The 18,576-nt window shown below is 41.8% G+C and overlaps 1 protein-coding gene across 1 annotated transcript in view; it reads right to left on the bottom strand.

Annotated features, from left to right (window-relative positions):
• The window catches only part of LOC126276148 (delta-1-pyrroline-5-carboxylate synthase), a 174,656-nt gene that overhangs the window by 29,561 nt on the left and 126,519 nt on the right, over positions 1-18,576 (bottom strand). The window contains exons 10-13 of the mRNA XM_049977255.1: positions 14,295-14,432; positions 10,255-10,450; positions 7,841-7,965; positions 4,327-4,513 (exon numbers count right to left, since the gene is read on the bottom strand). Coding sequence (XP_049833212.1) covers positions 4,327-4,513; positions 7,841-7,965; positions 10,255-10,450; positions 14,295-14,432 — 646 coding nt within the window. The remainder of the gene's footprint in view (positions 1-4,326; positions 4,514-7,840; positions 7,966-10,254; positions 10,451-14,294; positions 14,433-18,576) is intronic.

The raw sequence follows: 18,576 nt of genomic DNA, 5'->3' as shown, positions 1-18,576 counted from the left end.
TAACCAGCTTCGAGTAGTTGAAATAAGCTCTTAGAGCCAACTCTTCGTGTGTTTGCCGAGGTATTTGGCGTCTTCGGAGGTCGGGTTTGGGCATCAGCCAATGAGAAATCTTTGCGGTTTTCGGACAACGAGGTACTCCAATTTGCATTCACCATTCTGGTACTGTTTTTGTCGAGCGTTATTCTGTATGATTTGAAGGAAAACTGGCTTTGTCTGGTGTTGACCTCAGCTGGATCGGAATTTCCGTGACTTTGAAGAAATCGGATAGATATGTTCAATTACTTGCCGTCGTGACTATCAGGAAACGTATACTTTATTTCGGAAATATATTCAAAAGTTCTGCATAGTTAACTTACGATGTACTTCGCTCAGACCGTGAAGGATATGGCTTCGAGTGACGAAACGGAATCGCATACGTGCGCTCACTTTTTGTTAAATGGAAGCTGATTATAGGACCAACGATTATGTAGCGTTAAAGATTCAAAAATGTCATCCACTGCTGAAACGTAAATGAGTTATTGTGTTGCAGAAAGCACTGTGATGCGAGCATGTGTTTTCGTTATTCATTCCAAGAAGCGAACAATGCAAAGGTATATTCGTAACTTCTTCTTTCAGTCATTTGACTCTATTCAAGCCACTAAATTTATTATGTTTACTCTGAGCGACAACACGCTGACTGGCCACAGTGTTGGGCACTCTTACTGAAGCCGAATGGGACAGGAAACATTCTAAGATGCCACAGCCAGCAAACTGAACTGATTACATTTTGTAGTTGTGATTCGCTAGCAATAAATATTATTTCTTTGCATGAAATTAGGTTTCAGATGGTGAAAAGCAGGACATCGGCTTATGTTAATGGCGACCGCTGTTTCCTAAATGTACTGAAGAGTAATCTCGGATATCAGTGAGATATATTATGAAATATAAAATGCTAAGAGACTTTCTATTGCAATATTAGTTACAATGATTGCATATTTGAAGGAATATCCTCAGTTGCAGTGCCTATAAAGCGAAAACAACTGCTCTATTCAATTTCTGGACACCTTCCTGATGTATCATTACTTATTACTCAATACGTAAAATTCATTTCAGTTGCCGTCAGACAACGCAAGGGTGTATGTCTGACAGTTATGCTAAATATTTGTGAACAGTTAGCGCTTCCAATTGTTTCTAGGGCATAAAGGTTCACGATTTATGGAAAGCATGACAGTTCAAGGCTTTAACTAACAACTCATGGTAGCACTTCAATATTTTTTCACACCCTTACATTGCTTTTCATATCTTCTTAACGAACAAAGTTATAAGAAATTCAATCATGATGGTTATTGTCTCCCTAGCTAAACAACATTTATTTGATATATTTTTTACACAGTTTCAAGACAAGAAGTTATTTGAGGTTGTGTAGATGAATGGGTCAGCCAGTATATAGCAATGGGAGGGACAACGATTGATATGCGATCGGTAGTCAACTGAAGTATTTTCAGAAAAGTTTGTTTCGGACAGAGGAATTTTGCACACTTTCAAGTAGTTAAAGTGTTTCGTTTATCAATGATTAGAATAAAGTGATGTCTTTATGACACTGTACCTAATATCACTAGTGGAGACTGAAACGCGACGTAATGAGTTTGTTACTTGCAGCGAGCGGGCCGCGGTGGTCTAGCGGCTCTAGGCGCTCAGTCCGGAACCGCGCGACTGCTACGGTCGCAGGTTCGAATCCTGCCTCGGGCATGGATGTGTGTGATGTCCTTAGGTCAGTTAGGTTTAAGTAGTTCTAAGTTCTAGGGGACGGATGACCACAGATTTTAAGTCCCATAGTGCTCAGAGCTATTTGAACCATTTTTTGAACTTGCAGCGGAGCGGCTGGTGCATATCTACCGTAGCAGGAAGCAAACAAGCTTCAGACCATTGCCACTGCATGAGCTGACCCACAGGAGACGGAGTTTTTTCGTATTTGTCGTCTCAATTGGCTACGCAGCCACGAATACTACCACTTTGCAATAACTGTCAAGACGGGCGCTGGTCATAGCCACAACATCAGCGGCCTACGATCGTGGGCGTTCGCGCTTTTCCGTCTGGTTGCAGATACAGGTAAACCGAACATTGGTTCCAGGAGATTTTACACGCAATCGCACAGGCATTTTTACGCACTCTTCCATTACAGGATCTTTCTTTCATCAACACTCACATCACGACTGAAGTGAGCGCAGTGAAGTGCGAAGGCCTCCGTTTGAGTGAATTAATAAAACCAATCGGGAAGAAATACAAAGACCCTGATATATTAGAAAATGATAAATAATAACTTTCATAATTTTTCCAAGTATGCAATCGTTACTACACAAATTTGTTTATGATTCCTTAAATTGTTAAGTGTCTTATCTCATATTTGCTCGTTGATCAAATGGACACAAGATAAAATGCCAGATTAAGTAATAAACACCACATTCCACATGGCACCTTTACTACCACAAATATATCACTGAAAATCTGAGGTGTCATCTTTTAAAGTTCTTATGGTGTCAATGTATGTACTCATATTTAAGTTAAGTTAGTAGCTAGTAAATTATTCATATGATAGCTATACTTCTTTTCTACAGAGTTTACATGTGACTTAAACTAATAATTTTTCAAAGAATGCAATGTACAGGTTAAAGCTAAACTAATGAAAGAATAGAATTATAAGTTTATTATTGCATGCAAATCAGAATAAAGAAGTGTAACAACTGGTATGCCAATATCGTAGTCCCTTTCAGATAATTTCTGGAGTCATCAATTTTGTTTTTCGGTTTTACAAGTTTCCTGGAGAATTTGGAAATAAAAGGAATGTAGATGACAGTCTCTTACTTTCATACAGTCTTTCAGACAAGAATGCGATATTGCTGTACCGATCTTTCCTACAAACATACTGTACGGTTAACACCGTTTTCATATCTGACCATCATCAAAAAAAGAATGAGAGCTGTGCCATGTTGCGGCTCGCGTTGGTTCTGTTGTAGGTTTCCGTCCTCTGTTGGAGGCCAAACTGTATCGTTTAGTTGACATGGTTGCGGTTGTTTGTATTGTTCTTGTGTTGACTGGCGCCACTTTGTTTCGCAAGCGTTGCCTGTCCGCTAGTGGCAGCAGCGGCGTTCTCGATATGTAGTAACTGTGGCCCTAGCTTTGGAGTGACGTCGTTGTTCTTCCGGGTCGTGGGAGTGAGCGGTTCGGTTGGGGACTCCTGAGGAGCCAAGAGGGCAGTGCAAGAACACACTGGGACCGCTGGTGGCACGCATGCACTGCCGGATGGAAGGGCTGTGTTCGCGAGGGTACACGACCTAATCGTCAACTGGATCCAACAAGCTTAAGTTCAGTGGATTTTAATCCTAGCAGTTAAACCCCCACCATTGTGAGATCTCGCGATTGTCCAGTGACTTGTGTTCATGTTGCTGCTTGCAGTGTCGCCGAAACGAAGAGCAGCGAGTGGAGTGCTTGTGAAAGGCGGACCTAATTAGCTTTCTCCATTTCTTGTTACTAATTGCTGCATTCGGTGTGTTACTATTTGTTAAGTTCAACCGGCGGTATTTTTCCTGCCAGGTGGCCGCTAACGCCCCAGTGACCTGCCCTGGACTACAAAGTTGTACATTATAAATATAAAAAAAGCTAACAGAACATTAAACATGGAGATGAAGTTCCTCAGCCCTGTTGTTACTGAGGTCAGTGGAAACCTCCACAAGATAAGAAAGACAATAAATGGAGAAATAGTCGTTACACCCATTAATTGAGGAAGTAATGCGAAAAAAGCAGGATTGGAAAAGCATGTATTGTGTACCTCACCCCAGAGAATTCCTAGACAAGCGATGGAATTCAATTGTGTTGTAAGAAGAACTGTGGGAAGGCGGAGGAAGACAGAGAGACAGGAACAGGGTTTAAGGCCTAACCATGGACCGGGAGAAGAAGATAAAGACGCCACCACAGATGCGACATTTAAAACTAGTTAGCACACTAGCTGCTAGAGGCGCTACCAGAGCACTTGTTTATCTTTGTCAGATTTCTTTCGGTTCCGAGTGATACTGGTCTGATATTCGGTAGTCGCTAACTTTTTTGCGAAGCATCTATAAGGCAGTTCGGAGCAGTTTTAGAGAACAGCATGGAAATGTGCACAAAGCTTCAGTAGTTGAGAATACATGGAGCAGCAGTGGCCAGACCTCCAAACTTACTGGAGGAACTGTGTGCCGAGAGAGGGCGGTGTGAGGAACACGGAACTAACTCGGGCAGCCAAAATACGGCGTCCTCGCCGACGTCGGCACTGGTTGCCGACCATATTTGCCGGAGCTCGACAACAGTACTTACGGTTCTCCGTGACGATGACGTCGGTGTGCGAGCTGCCGTAGGTGTGAATGTGGTCTATGGCCGCCTGCATGTTGGGCACGGACTCCACAGTGCACTCGAGGGCGCTGTACTCGGTGCGGAGCGACTTTGCTGGCGGCGGGCCAAACGTCAGTTGTTTGCTCAGGTTGGGGCCCGCGTAGATGTTCACCTGCGGGCAGCCAGAGAACGCTGCATCACGTAGACGGAAGGACCAAGTGCAAACGAAATGGAGAAAATGCTGTTTACTGGGCAACCGTAAAATTTTTGCATTAGTCCGAAAGCGATTGTAAAATATACACATTCACCAATATCGTACACACGGAACCTTTTGACAATATTGTAATCTAGTCAGTTATTTTTATATATTGAAATGTTGAATAAGTGTATTTTCTTTCAATGAATTTCTCTCCAAGATTCCATAAACTTTTTAGATTAAACTTAACCGAAAAATGTAAGTCTTAGGAGCAGATGTCATTTCCCCTTGGAATGTCATATTCAATATTTTCAGGTTCAAGACCTTACTTACACATCAGTATCTGATTAAATAATATTCTGTGAGTAAAAGTCAACAACAATTAACGAAATTTTGATTTTTATTTTATTTGCGATGTAACACTCCACTGTCAGTATATACGATTGGAACTGCATAGGTATTGTTGACAGTATGCTACAATATATTATTTTGCATGCTCTGAATCAAACTTAAACATCAATATGTATTTAAAAAGTATGTTGTTAATATAAGTCAACAACAAATAATGATTCTTTTCTTTTTTTTTAGGGTGAACACATTTCTCACTTCTGTTCAAGAAATGAGTCTTTCACCCAGATTTTCCTGCCTTCAAATCGTTGTAATCTTGTCTGTCCTTTCCATCTGGACATTTTTACAATAACCAACAAAGTCGACAACATGTCCCACATATTCCATCCAGATGAAATCCTTAAAAATTAGGCCCTCTATTGTAGCTTCCAGTACTAAATTAACCATAAGTTAACCACGTGCTCATTTTATGTGTCCCTTGTTTTGGAAACGAATTCAGTACAGTTCTTTTCTCATTTACTATTTTAGTTCCTTTTCATGTGTACTGTATCAGTAGATTCAAAGATGTTCATCAAGTTCAGCAGTCTCTGATTCAAACTGCACGCTGTGTATTTGGCTAGTCGTATTTTTATATCAATACGCAATAGTAAAATGCTGTATTTTGTTTTGACTGTGACTTTTGTCAATTTTAGTTGCTTTATCGCAAGCTGTTTGGAAATTTATGACTGGATGGCTGTATGCCCTCAGGCCAAAGGACACAATAAATAAAAAGACTCATTTAAGTGGATGCTTTGCACTCTGTCTAGCTCCTTTAAACAGTTATGAGTTTCCTCCCTACTGTTGGAATACGGTATTCTAATACAGTTTTTAGATCACACAGTTACTACACATTTGATAATTTGAAACCTGCCTGAGGTAGGATTCGAAATGGGGTCATCTACCTCATGAGGTAGTAAGGTTAAGCCTCAGTACCACAAACAGTTATAATGAGGCATGTGATCTCTGGACTTTATGCGATAAGATGTATTTTGTAAAATATGCTTCTGTAACATTGCCTGTTTGTATGTCTGTAGTGCTATAGAGTGTATTAATATCGCTGACAACGCTCTGCGCCTTCAGCAAGAGATTCTGTAGTTGGACGGACTAGCAGTTAGCGAGTGGATAGAGGAGTGTATGGACAAGTTTTTCTTAGTGGAGACTCTGTGTTCGCAGGACACGCAATGTAAAGTGAGGTGAAATTTCTTGTAAGAAAAGACACAAGGAAAGGTATGATAATGTTTAGGGAGTAGAATTATTGAAAACTATTTAATTTTTGGAAGTGGATGTCACATGAATAAGGTAAAACTTTCTAAATACATTGTTTGCTCTTCAACAAAAACTTTCTTTTGCTATCCATATGCCTCCTGGTAGATAGAGTCTCTAGTAGTTAGAATCTTTTATTTAGCTGGTGGTTATTGCTACTTGCTGTAACTGCTGTAGTTCATGTTGTTAAGATTTTTTGTGAGGTAAGTGACATATGAAATAGAATGGGGTTTCTACTATCGGAATTCGAAACTGAAATTAGTTTAGGCAATTAACAGAGTTGGAGATAATTTCATATTTCTTTAATTTAATATTTTTTGGATTTGTGTTATTGTTAGGATTTCTTGTAATTCAGGGCTATTTTTTGTGTTAATTATTGGAAGTCATGTTGTCAATGTATAGCAGTCAGACTGCATTGAGCTTGTATATTGTGGGTAATAAATGAAGAGGTTAAGTTTGAGTAGTCTTTGTCATTGAAAATTCTGTTGGTCAATGCTTTAAAAAATTAAAGAGTTAATTTCAACATTTGCACTGAGTTTGTGTTGTGTAATGGCTACAGTAGGGTTTCCATTATTATATCACAAGTTATTCCTAAAGTTAAAAACTGCCTCATTCAAACTGCACGCTGCATATTTCGTTAGCTGTATCTGTGTGGTAATAGGGAGACACCAGTAAAAGGGTGTATTGGGCTTTTCTTATGCCTCCGTTTGGTTATTTTATTGAAACATGTAGTTAACGCATTTATACTGTCGAAGGTCTCAGAGATTCTAATAACTTTGCTGTTCTGTTGATCAATATTGCCCATACAACCACCATTATAAATATTCAGTTTTTTTCGTCGCACAGTCATACTCATTAAAACATTGGAATTATTCGTGTAAACGTTTATGTCGTGGAGATAAATGTTTGAATTCAGATGAGCAAACAGTAAGTCAACCCATTACCTTAGGTCGCCAAGACATGAAGAGGCGTATAAATGAAATGAAGCTTCAGAATGAGAGATGAGTAACTGCAATACATTTTAAGGCTATAATCTTGCACAAAGAGCCACCAGCTGCGTTCTCTTCAAGCTGCTGAAGCAAACGAGGGTTGAATTGCTTACGAGATGAGGCAATAAGCAAACCGTTTTCACAAATTAATTTGCTCGGATAATTGTTTTCTCAGAGTAAAGCGACAGTACCATGCATACTGATCTATTTCAGCATCATCTGCACTGCCAAAGATATTTATATTGCTTATTTATGCATTGTGTCATAATGTCTCTCTTGATGGAATTCCGCAGAGTTATTCCAGTAATAACTATGGACTGAAGAACTAAAAACAAGTATAATTAAGTCGCTTGCTAACATTACTATCCCGGCATAAAAAAATCTCGAGTCTCGAATCTTGCTGCTTTTGGAGAGTCTTAGCCACAAAGATCTTGTAGAATAAAAACTGTGAAGTCAGAGGTTTTTGTATTGATTTTACGAAGGGCAGAGCCTTAGGAGCAAGAGTATGCACTACATCTACGGTACGTCAAAGACAGACATAATGTTCTAGCACTTGCTTATTTTCTAGACTATACGATGAAAGACAATTTGCTATTAGAACTCTCTAAGATGAGTAAAACAAAGTTGAAAACATTGAACAAATTGTCTGGGTTTGATTACTTACTCCCTCTTGTTTTAGCATACTGCATACGTCAACGAAGAAGGAACTGTTCTTGACTAAGTCTTCATGGATGAGCAGCGTCTCCATGGCATTACAAGCTGCTGGGTAGTCACACTTCGAGTCACGCACTGAAAATGTGAAATAAACGCTCTTTACAGATTGTTATTGCGCATTACTTAAAGAAATATGTAGAATATTGACTTTTTACATCTGGACATCTTTCGTGAACTGGTGTGAAGTAATGTGTTATAAAATGTTTGCAAAAAGACTGTGTATCATGGAAACCTATTACACTCAATGGCCTCAAAGATTCTGAGTTGGGTAAAACGTTCTACAAAATCCAACACTAACGATATTTTCAGATGTATCACACAAGGCTCTTGATAGTTACATGTCTTTTTGTAGGACCTAAAAGCCTAGTGTCTGGTGTGAAATTCCATGTTGTCACAATTTAGTGCGCAATGAGAGTGTGTAGGTGTCTAAAATAAGGTAAATTGCAGATGCTGGCTCGGAAAAATTCCTAGAAATGTAAAACTTCTCGAGAGGTTCGGAAAAATGTTTCATAGAGAACATACTTGGTAACACAGCGTACCATGCTGCAGTACTAAATGGGGAAAGCGATTAGCATTACTGTTGCATTTGACCTGCTGGAAGAAGGACATTTTCATTCTTTAATGTCCTTTGTCTCGGAGTAATACCACAAGCAGGAGAAAAATGCAATGCGAAGTTATTAGAAATAGGTCTTGCCGTTATATCCAAACATCTAGTTAACATGCTAAAATAGTGGGTAATGTTTACAACAGCTACCACCACATTTGTCACTGGCCAACAATTTTAAAATCTGTGGATATGTTCGCAAATATAACAGTTGAAAAAAGTTAGCTTCCTAGCAACAACACATGATTATAGAATTCTGGCACAACATTAGAGGTGGGAACGATGTATCGAAAATATCGGTACTTGTCAGAAATATTAGTATTTAAATATTATTAAGTAACTGTAGTATCACACTGGTATTAACACTTAGTTAATGAAGATTACCGATATCGTTAAATTGAAAAAGGTCTCAAATGCCAGTGATTATCACGGACAAGAGAAAAAAGTAGAGGGATTCTCGAAGGAGAAACATAAAAAATGGTACTGGAATGAATACCCGTTAGAACTTCACGTTGTACGTAAATGGATAATTTTTTGTTAGCATGTATATTGTCACCTCTGTTCAATGTTGCAGTGACTATAGTACTCATATACTAAGTAGAGCTTTAAAATTGTTTCAGTTGTTGATTTGTAAATATTATTGGGAATTTAGGAAAACTATTTCATCTCTGATATTTGTATTAAGATAAGTTTAGTGCCATTAAAGATCTCTACACATTGCCTACATTTTAGAAGCAATGATACTATTAAGATTTGTATGTAAAAATGAAACAAATTTCTTGGCAAGAATGAGGAACCAGATTCTGATAATAACTGATTTGTGTCTTTAACAACTTGTTTCAAATAACAGCCATATTGTTCATCTGATATAAATCGACATTTTTACCTCTAATATAGTATATCGTCAGAACTAATATTGCTCAGGTGATTTATAAAAAAAAAGTAATATCTCAAAACACTACTTTTCGACTCTTTACCCATTGAAATAAAACAGTTCTCTTCGGAAGCTGTCTGAAATTGTTCCAGTTTTATTTTAAGAAATAAAATAACTTCAGAAATAAAGTAATATAATCCGCACCCACGGAACTCAAAAAATCAATTAAATAAATTATTGTTTCTCCTTGGTTAACTATTCATTTTGTACCAGATTCTTTTATTTCATTGTTTTGTTCCTTTAACATGTTGCACATTATGATGATTATCTTGAATATGATATAAGTAACATTAAGTTAAGCAAATTTAATTACTGGCTATATCGGTTTCAACTTAACAGTTATTATCAATAGCCCACAGTGCTCCTTGGCCGATGGCAAATCCTCAAAGCTTCTACTAGAAGTCTGTGTGTGTGTGTGTGTGTATGTGTGTGTGTGACCGTTGAGTGATACAAACACATAGTAAAATTTCAAGAATTCACAGACACCCTCGGGTAACAACGTCACAAATACGAACAAAGTGAACTGATGATAAATGAGTCACTACGACGCGTCGTATTTCTCGTCTGTTTGACGTTTCGATCTCTGTGGCGAAATCTTCTTCAGGATTCCAATGGTGTCCCTGGACGGGCAGCCACCAATGGATACCAATGGAATCAAGAAGAAATTCCCACCAGAGGGATCGAAACGTCGAACTGTGAAGAAGTTTGGCGAGGAATACGACCCTGTCTAAGGACTCAGATGATTGTATCATGGATGACAACTGCCGTGAAAGCCGGGGGACTTGTGGGAAGTGAGGTGGGCAGAAGTCGGCGCTGGGCCGCTTACCGATCTTGAGCGCGCGCTCCAAGTCGGCCTCCCTGTCGACGTAGACGTGGCAGACGCCCTCGGCGTGGCCCAGCACGGGGATGTGGCCGCTCTGCTCCTGGATGGTGCGCACCAGCTCGCTGGAGCCCCGCGGTATCACCAGGTCGATGTGCCGCTCCATCGCCAGCAAGTCGCTGATCTCCTCTCGCGTCGACACCTGGCAGTAAACGTCACGTCTGAACAGCACCAGCAGATATTGCACCGTGCAAACAATAATGGCGTACCTGTATTACTGAAACGCTATCCCAGAACCCGGTAGCTGCAACTAAAGTTCGGTTTTCTGTATTTTCTGTTGTATCTTACGCCGTAACGCATACCTTAATTACGAAGTTCTATTTCCCTTTTCGGCTAGGTTCTTAACGCACTTTCGTACTAATACACTCCTGGAAATTGAAATACGAACACCGTCAATCCATTGTCCCAGGAAGGGGAAACTTTATTGACACATTCCTGGGGTCAGATACATCACATGATCACACTGACAGAACCACAGGCACATAGACACAGGCAACAGAGCATGCACAATGTCGGCACTAGTACAGTGTATATCCACCTTTCGCAGCAATGCGGGCTGCTATTCTCCCATGGAGACGATCGTAGAGATGCTGGATGTAGTCCTGTGGAACGGCTTGCCATGCCATATCCACCTGGCGCCTCAGTTGGACTAGCGTTCGTGTTGGACGTGCAGACCGCGTGAGACGACGCTTCATCCAGTCCCAAACATGCTCAATGGGGGACAGATCCGAAGATCTTGCTGGCCAGGATAGTTGACTTACAACTTCTAGAGCACGTTGGGTGGCACGGGATACATGCGGACGTGCATTGTCCTGTTGGAACAGCAAGTTCCCTTGCCGGTCTAGGAATGGTAGAACGATGGGTTCGATGACGGTTTGGATGTACCGTGCACTATTCAGTGTCCCCTCGACGATCACCAGAGGTGTATGGCCAGTGTAGGAGATCGCTCCCCACACCATGATGCCGGGTGTTGGCCCTGTGTGCCTCGGTCGTATGCAGTCCTGATTGTGGCGCTCACCTGCACGGCGCCAAACACGCATACGACCATCATTGGCACCAAGTCAGAAGTGACTCTCATCGCTGAAGACGACACGTCTCCATTCGTCCCTCCATTCACGCCTGTCGCGACACCACTGGAGGCGGGCTGCACGATGTTGGGGCGTGAGCGGAAGACGGCCTAACGGTGTGCGGGACCGTAGCCCAGCTTCATGGAGACGGTTGCGAATGGTCCTCGCCGATACCCCAGGAGCAACAGTGTCCCTAATTTGCTGGGAAGTGGCGGTGCGGTCCCCTACGGCACTGCGTAGGATCCTACGGTCTTGGCGTGCATCCGTGCGTCGCTGCGGTCCGGTCCCAGGTCGACGGGCACTTGCACCTTCCGCCGACCACTGGCGACAACATCGATGTACTGTGGAGACCTCACGCCCCACGTGTTGAGCAATTCGGCGGTACGTCCACCCGGCCTCCCGTATGCCCACTATACGCCCTCGCTCAAAGTCCGTCAACTGCAGATACGGATCACGTCCACGCTGTCGCGGAATGCTACCAGTGTTAAAGACTGCGATGGAGCTCCGTATGCCACGGCAAACTGGCTGACACTGACGGCGGCGGTGCACAAATGCTGCGCAGCTAGCGCCATTCGACGGCCAACACCGCGGTTCCTGGTGTGTTCGCTGTGCCGTGCGTGTGATCATGGCTTGTACAACCCTCTCGCAGTGTCCGGAGCAAGTATGGTGGGTCTGACACACCGGTGTCGATTTGTTCTTTTTTCCATTTCCAGGAGTGTAGTTGGCTTTAATTCTCGTACTTGAAGAAATTTTCATTACCAGTAATATTACATCAATGACGAAAGGTTTTAAGTCCATCAAATCTCTCCGCATTTTCTCATGGAGTGGGGGCATGTGATACTACTGAACTTGATCTGTCCGTTAAGTTCGATGGGAAGTTACAGCAATAGGCTACATATCAGCACACTGTCCTCTCTTTCTTTTATACCGGTTTCATCCATGATAACCAGAATAGTACACTGCTGCAGAAGCATACAGTGCAGTTACTGACAAACCACTAAAAAAAGAAAAAAAAGGTAACGTAACTCTGCAGTTAGTATCAGTCAAACGTGCGATGCTGACCGTCGGCTGAGTTATCTCCTGGCATACGGAGTCACGTGAATGCCGTGTGGAGACGCGTGTTGTTAGCTTTCCGGACGTTGGAGTCACGGCACAGTAACATAAAGCAGCTTCTCAACTGGCATCACGAGGCCGAGTGCACCCCATTCCACTCCTCCCACCAAGGAAAAATCCCTAGCAATACCGATAACTGAAAGCTGGTCATCCCCATGGCAGTTAGACGTGCAAACCTCCCAGCTACGTAGGCGAACCGTCGGAGGGATCACAGATAAACTAAATAATAAGTGGCACAATGTGAGAGACCAATACCGTGAATTCCCTGCGTTCCTAAGAGCGCTACTCCTGTGAGATTATTGACATGGACACAATATCTGGCTGCATGACATAACGGTGACGCACGCAGACTTGACTCAAGCCGTTAATTAATGATAAAGTGTCACAACAACAGCACCCATGATGGTCTGTTGTTGCTGACGAAGGCGGTAGAAGATTTCACCGAAATATCGAGATTGTACTCAGATTCGACGCCGCAAGAAAACCGAGAATGTTTCATACAACTGAAAATCACTTGGCTCATGCACTGACGTGTTACTGCCGTATACTGATGGATGTTACGTTCACAAACTGACTAATGGTTATGTTGTGACAAATGTAATTTTGTGCCAAAACAAGACTCGAACCCATAGCTCTTGCTTATTTTGCGCAGTCTTCTTATTTCAGTGGAAATGATTACTTTTATGTATTTGCCCCCTGCTCATATCTGACCTTCTGGTGATTCTATTACGGTAACGGGGGGGGGGGGGGGGGGGGTTGTTAGTTCAAATAATAAGAGGAAAAACGTAAGTGACAATGTTTGGGCAGATTTTGGGAGAGAGCTTGGCTGATCTAAGTGATTAAGGCGCCTACTCACGATAAAAAGGAGATTCAGATTTGATTAATGGTCTCCCATAAATTGTCATTTGCCACGATATATTCATTAAAATGTAGGTGCAGTTTTTCGGAGCTGTTCTCAGTGGTAGTATTCTATATAATTCCATTTAATTGAACGCCATTGGTTAAATCAATTTCTTCAATTCAGTTAATTTTTATTCTATTAATGTTAATCTAAATAACGTTTGCGTTTTTACGTTTTTGATGAAATAGTCCTTTACAGCAAATCAGGATATGGTATCCCTGCAAATAAAAGATGTTAGCAATACTTTTAAGACTCGTCGATATTTGATGAAATTATTGTACCTCTAACTTTATTCGCGCTCCTGTTAGTCGGCTAAAATCTATATCTCAGATGAAAACTTGGTGATGTGCCGGAAAATATTATACCAGTGTCTTTGACCGAGTTCACTAACGCACCTTAGCTAGAATTTGTCAGTTCGAATCGTGGTGTTGAAAGAAATCTTCGTCAGTAGAACTGCAGAGCCAAAGGAGGAGAAGTGCTGAATAACTGTTACAGATCGCCAGAACATCCCCCAGTGCTCTCGAGAAAAAACACTAGGCCTATCCGTACGGTTCTTTCGAGTGACGATTTTGAGTCTCTCGATGACTGATTGTCAAAACGAAACATTAACGCTGACGGACCCACTGGTGTCCCGTGAAGTGTTTACGCTGAGCTGTGTTAGCTTTTTTCACACCTTTCGCTTGTGTTCATTTGAAAGTCATCGATATAATGCCTAACAACTACCCAATCTCTGATCGCGGACATCCACACGATTCAGACAGGTCATTATAGGTTGATCGGTGAGTGCAGTTGAAAACTACCCTTGAACCTTACTCATAGAACTATCTGATATTCCGTCTTTTCTCACAGCTTCATTCTCGGGTACAGGATTACTTCAGTAATTTTTTTTATGCTAGTAAACTTACCAGCGAGATGGCGTTGGTGGCTCCGAAGGGCTGCAGGGCCTCGTGCACCAGCTCCATGAGGGCGGCGTTGCTGTGCGCCGCCTCTTTGCCGCCCTTGAGCAGCAGACCGTTGGCAGAGCTCAGCGCCAATGCTGCCACCTGCCACAACAAAAAAATTAATCGAAGAAGCTGTTTCAGTCAGCCCCGGCAATGGCGCGAGACTGTCAGCCAATTACGAACAGAATTATTGAATCACATGTGAAGCCTACGTGACGGCGCGACGGTGTCAACTCAGACACTTCGATTGCCAGAATAACTGTAATGTACACGAAGGTTAGGAACATAAACTGAAATTAATAGAAAATATTGCACCATGAAGCAACAGTATCATATTTCTGCGTCTTTGAAGCGACATTCAACACACAGCAGGCATTAAACCATTAAATTTTCATTGTGTTCGAAACTAACGTCCGTCATCAGCATCAGTATGTGTGATTCTCACAGCGACAAATATTCATCGTGGCATGGAGGCAAGAATCCTCCGAACATCAGTTTTGATACGTCTGAAACACGTGCTGTCTCAGTTCTTGAAGACGCTGATTGGAAGGTGGGGCGAAAATTTTTCCATTGCACCTCAGACGTGCTGTGTGGCTGAAAAACAAGCAGAGCGGGCAGGCCATTCCTCAAAGTTGAAATGCACTGTGACTTCTTGGATTATGCTTCTGGAATATGTCATTTCGTAGCTCATAGAGGATATGACAATATGTTTTATCGTTCTTGCGACATTTTGGCAAGTAAGCAGTCTCCACCAAACAGATATCACATCATTCGATTTGGCATTGTCAAATCAGAAGACAGGCGGTCTGTTATGTTAAAATCTGCGGATAAAAGTCCTATGACAAGATTACTAAAAGTCCTTCATTCATTACTACTTTTAGCTCACTGACGTCCAATCTTCAGACATCAAATACAGAAAATTGCATAAAAGATGTGAAGACAGTATCATCATTTTGTATTTAAACTTCCAAGCGACGATACGTATCAATAGAAATTATTACTTAATCCAGTCTGTAGCAGCCACCTGGCGTTACACGTCGTCACAATCTGTTGAGCCGAATCGCTCTTGTTGTCGTGTACACACGGTGCCAAAAATAAAGAAATCCAAAATACATTTCGTAAGTGGTATTAAGATAGAATCTTTACCTAAAGTAGGTCGTCATGTTTACATAATTTACAACGTTAGCTATTCGTTCCTGCAGTGCTCATATTGCCACACTTCGGCTTAAATGCAAGGAGATCGATAGTGGCAACTATTATACAGTCCATGTGTGGGTGTAAGTATGGCATATCACTCACTATGCCATCTACAGCAACAAGGAAGTAGCTGTATTACGACTGTCAGAGAACTGGCGACATATGTAGCGTTAGCGCTATACGCGAATACTAACTACCAGATGGCAGTTTTACAAAGTCATGCCTCTATAATAAGATAAAGATTTGTAACTAACCGAACGTCTATTAGATTTACGTCATATCAAGTGTAGGAAATATGTGCAGATTCTACAATCTGTAACAACCATATACAGAACATAAGCCGTTGGTTAAGTAATACAAAACCAGGACATTATATTGTATGGAACTGGGGACCTAGAAACGGTGGAGAGGCTTCGTCCCCGCCTCAACCACACAGCAGATTACAACAGTCCACGCAACCCACCGCCGCCACACAACGAACCTAGGGTCCCGTTCTTGCAGGATCTTTTTCCGGCCGCAGCGATGTCGGAAATTTGATGTTTTCCCGGATTTCTGATATTCACGGTACACTCATGAAACGGTTGTACGGGAAAATCCCTACTCCATCGTTAGCTCGCCATTGTAGCAGCAGGAACCGATCTAACAACTGCGCGAGAGACTTGTCTTATATATGTGTTGCCGACCGCAGCTCGGTATTTGGCCTTTTATTTATCTCTGTATCTGAATACGTATGCCGATACCAGTTTCTTAGGCACGTAGGTTTATATAAAGGATTTAGCAGACAATCTGAGCAACAGTCTTAGATTGTTTACAGATGATGCTGTTTATTTTCTAGTAAACTCACCAGAACAGCAAAATGTAACACATCTACCAAAGACACAGCCTACACTACGCTTGTCCGTCCTCTTTTGGGGTATTGCTAGGGGATCTGGGATCCTTACCAGCTAGAATAACGGAGTACATCGAGAAAGTTCAAAGAAGTGCAGCACGTTCTGTATCGTCGCGAAATAGGGAAGAGAGAGTCACGGGCATGATGTAGAATTTCACGAAAATTCTGTCACCTACTCTCTCTTCCGAATTATTATGAAGATGGTTCGATGACTCCAGTGCCAGGCACTTAAGTTTGATTTGCAGAGTATCCATGTAGATGTAGATGTGGATCCAGTAATACTGTAATCAGAAGTCGAGGTGCCAGTTTCAATCAGCGTTACAAGTGGCTTTGATTCAAACCAGTAAATAGTTGGATAAAACCTAAATGGTAGAACTGAGCCATTAGGTGTTGCATTACGGACAATTAGAAAGATCTATCTTCATGAAAATAATTTAGTACTTTGCACCTAGGTATTTGCTACAGATTATATCAACAAACAATACCACATACGATACACGCCAATATAGAAGTTGACCTGTGAACAGTAAGCATTATTTAGGTTTATTTTGAAATACGTGTCTGCAAGGAACATGGATTATATATTATAACATTATATCACTTTGTATGTCTTTGTTTTTATCACGTCCTATAAAATTCTTCGTAGTGTTCATGACAACAAGAGCGATTCAGCTCAAGATTATGACGATGTGTAATACCTGGTGGCCGGTACACCATGAATTAAGTGATAATGTTTATTGGTACGTATCACAGAAAGTTTAAATACAAAATGTATGATATTGTAGTTCACTTCATTTATGTAATTTCCTGTATTTAATATCATAAGACGGCTCTCTTAGCTATCATGACATAGGATTCCTCATCCACAACAGGATTTCTCATCCACACATTTTATCATTTCATTTGTCATATCAATTCCCCCCCACCCACTATAATTCCAGGAGCTGCAGAGAGACAGCGTCAAAAGAATAGTTGCTTCCTTTGGTATTTCATCAGGCCACTTACGGACAGAAGCGAGAGTCATTGCTGAACACTATAGAATGGTACTCACTGTCGCATTTGACTATAAATCTACACTATAAAGCGGGAACTCGTGATTTTAACACAGATCCTGAGCCGTGCGCCTGCTCATGGTGATACCTTTGTCTGTGCAACCCTTTTGGACTTCGTTGCCCAGCTACGGTTTCTCTGGCGTTTCGGAAGGTGTCACCTTTGTGGCGCCTCTATCTTACGCGTGTACGCAGCTCGCACTAGAGTTGTGTCTGCTGGAGGCTGATTGTCTGAGGAGTCTCTCTGGATCGTGGCTGAGCTTGCTATCCGTGCAGAACTCCTCGCCGAATTTGAATGGCAGATGTTTACTTTGAGGAATGTGCTTACAATTACTGGAGAGTCGCCATTTCTGTAAGCCTGCACGGTACCGTGCCATACTTTTCAGTTCAATTGGAACTGTGCCTTGCTGCCGTGGTTGGTGGTCTTGGCTACTTACACCGTCCTTAATCTTCCAAGGTCTGACGCATAATTAATGGTGCATACCATTTCTTCTGAGCAGTTACGTGCCCATCCCGGTTCATGGAAACCCTCTTGCTGTGTGTTATGCCGGATCCAATGTAGCCCCTGAAGGCCGGCTACCCATATTACACCACAGAGGACGAGGTTGTCTATGTCCAAGGCATACCAAAAGCACCACGTTAAACACCGGCTATTTACATACAAGATAATGGTAACAGACATCCCGAGCACTACTTCCTGCATGGGGAGCTCGAGCCACGGCCTGCAGGAAGTATCACTATGCCAAAACCTGATTGGCTGGAGACAGCTATTTAGAGGCTAGTACCAGCCCTGCAGTTCAGTGCAGTTCAGATGCCGACCTCGTGTACTTCGACCACTGAAGATCACGTTTTCGTCTCTGAATTGGACTCTTACTAATGTGTGTGTGTGTTACCACGAACCTTAGTGGACATTTAGAAGTGAACTTTTATTTGCCTCAGTTATGAGACTTTTACTGGAATCGTTATTGTTACCTTTCGTTTGTTGATAAGTTATTAACCTTATGAACTTACATAAATAGAAGTTGTGTTTGTGAAAAATTGGGAATTGTCAGTCATAACACTGTGCTACTGATGTACATGCGATGTTCTTGCCTAAGCTGATTTGACTTGT

The sequence above is a fragment of the Schistocerca gregaria genome, chromosome 1 (assembly GCF_023897955.1).
Source record: "Schistocerca gregaria isolate iqSchGreg1 chromosome 1, iqSchGreg1.2, whole genome shotgun sequence".
NCBI lineage: Eukaryota > Metazoa > Arthropoda > Insecta > Orthoptera > Acrididae > Schistocerca > Schistocerca gregaria.
Note: the sequence above shows the minus strand (reverse complement) of the source record. Positions and strands in the feature narration are given on the sequence as shown.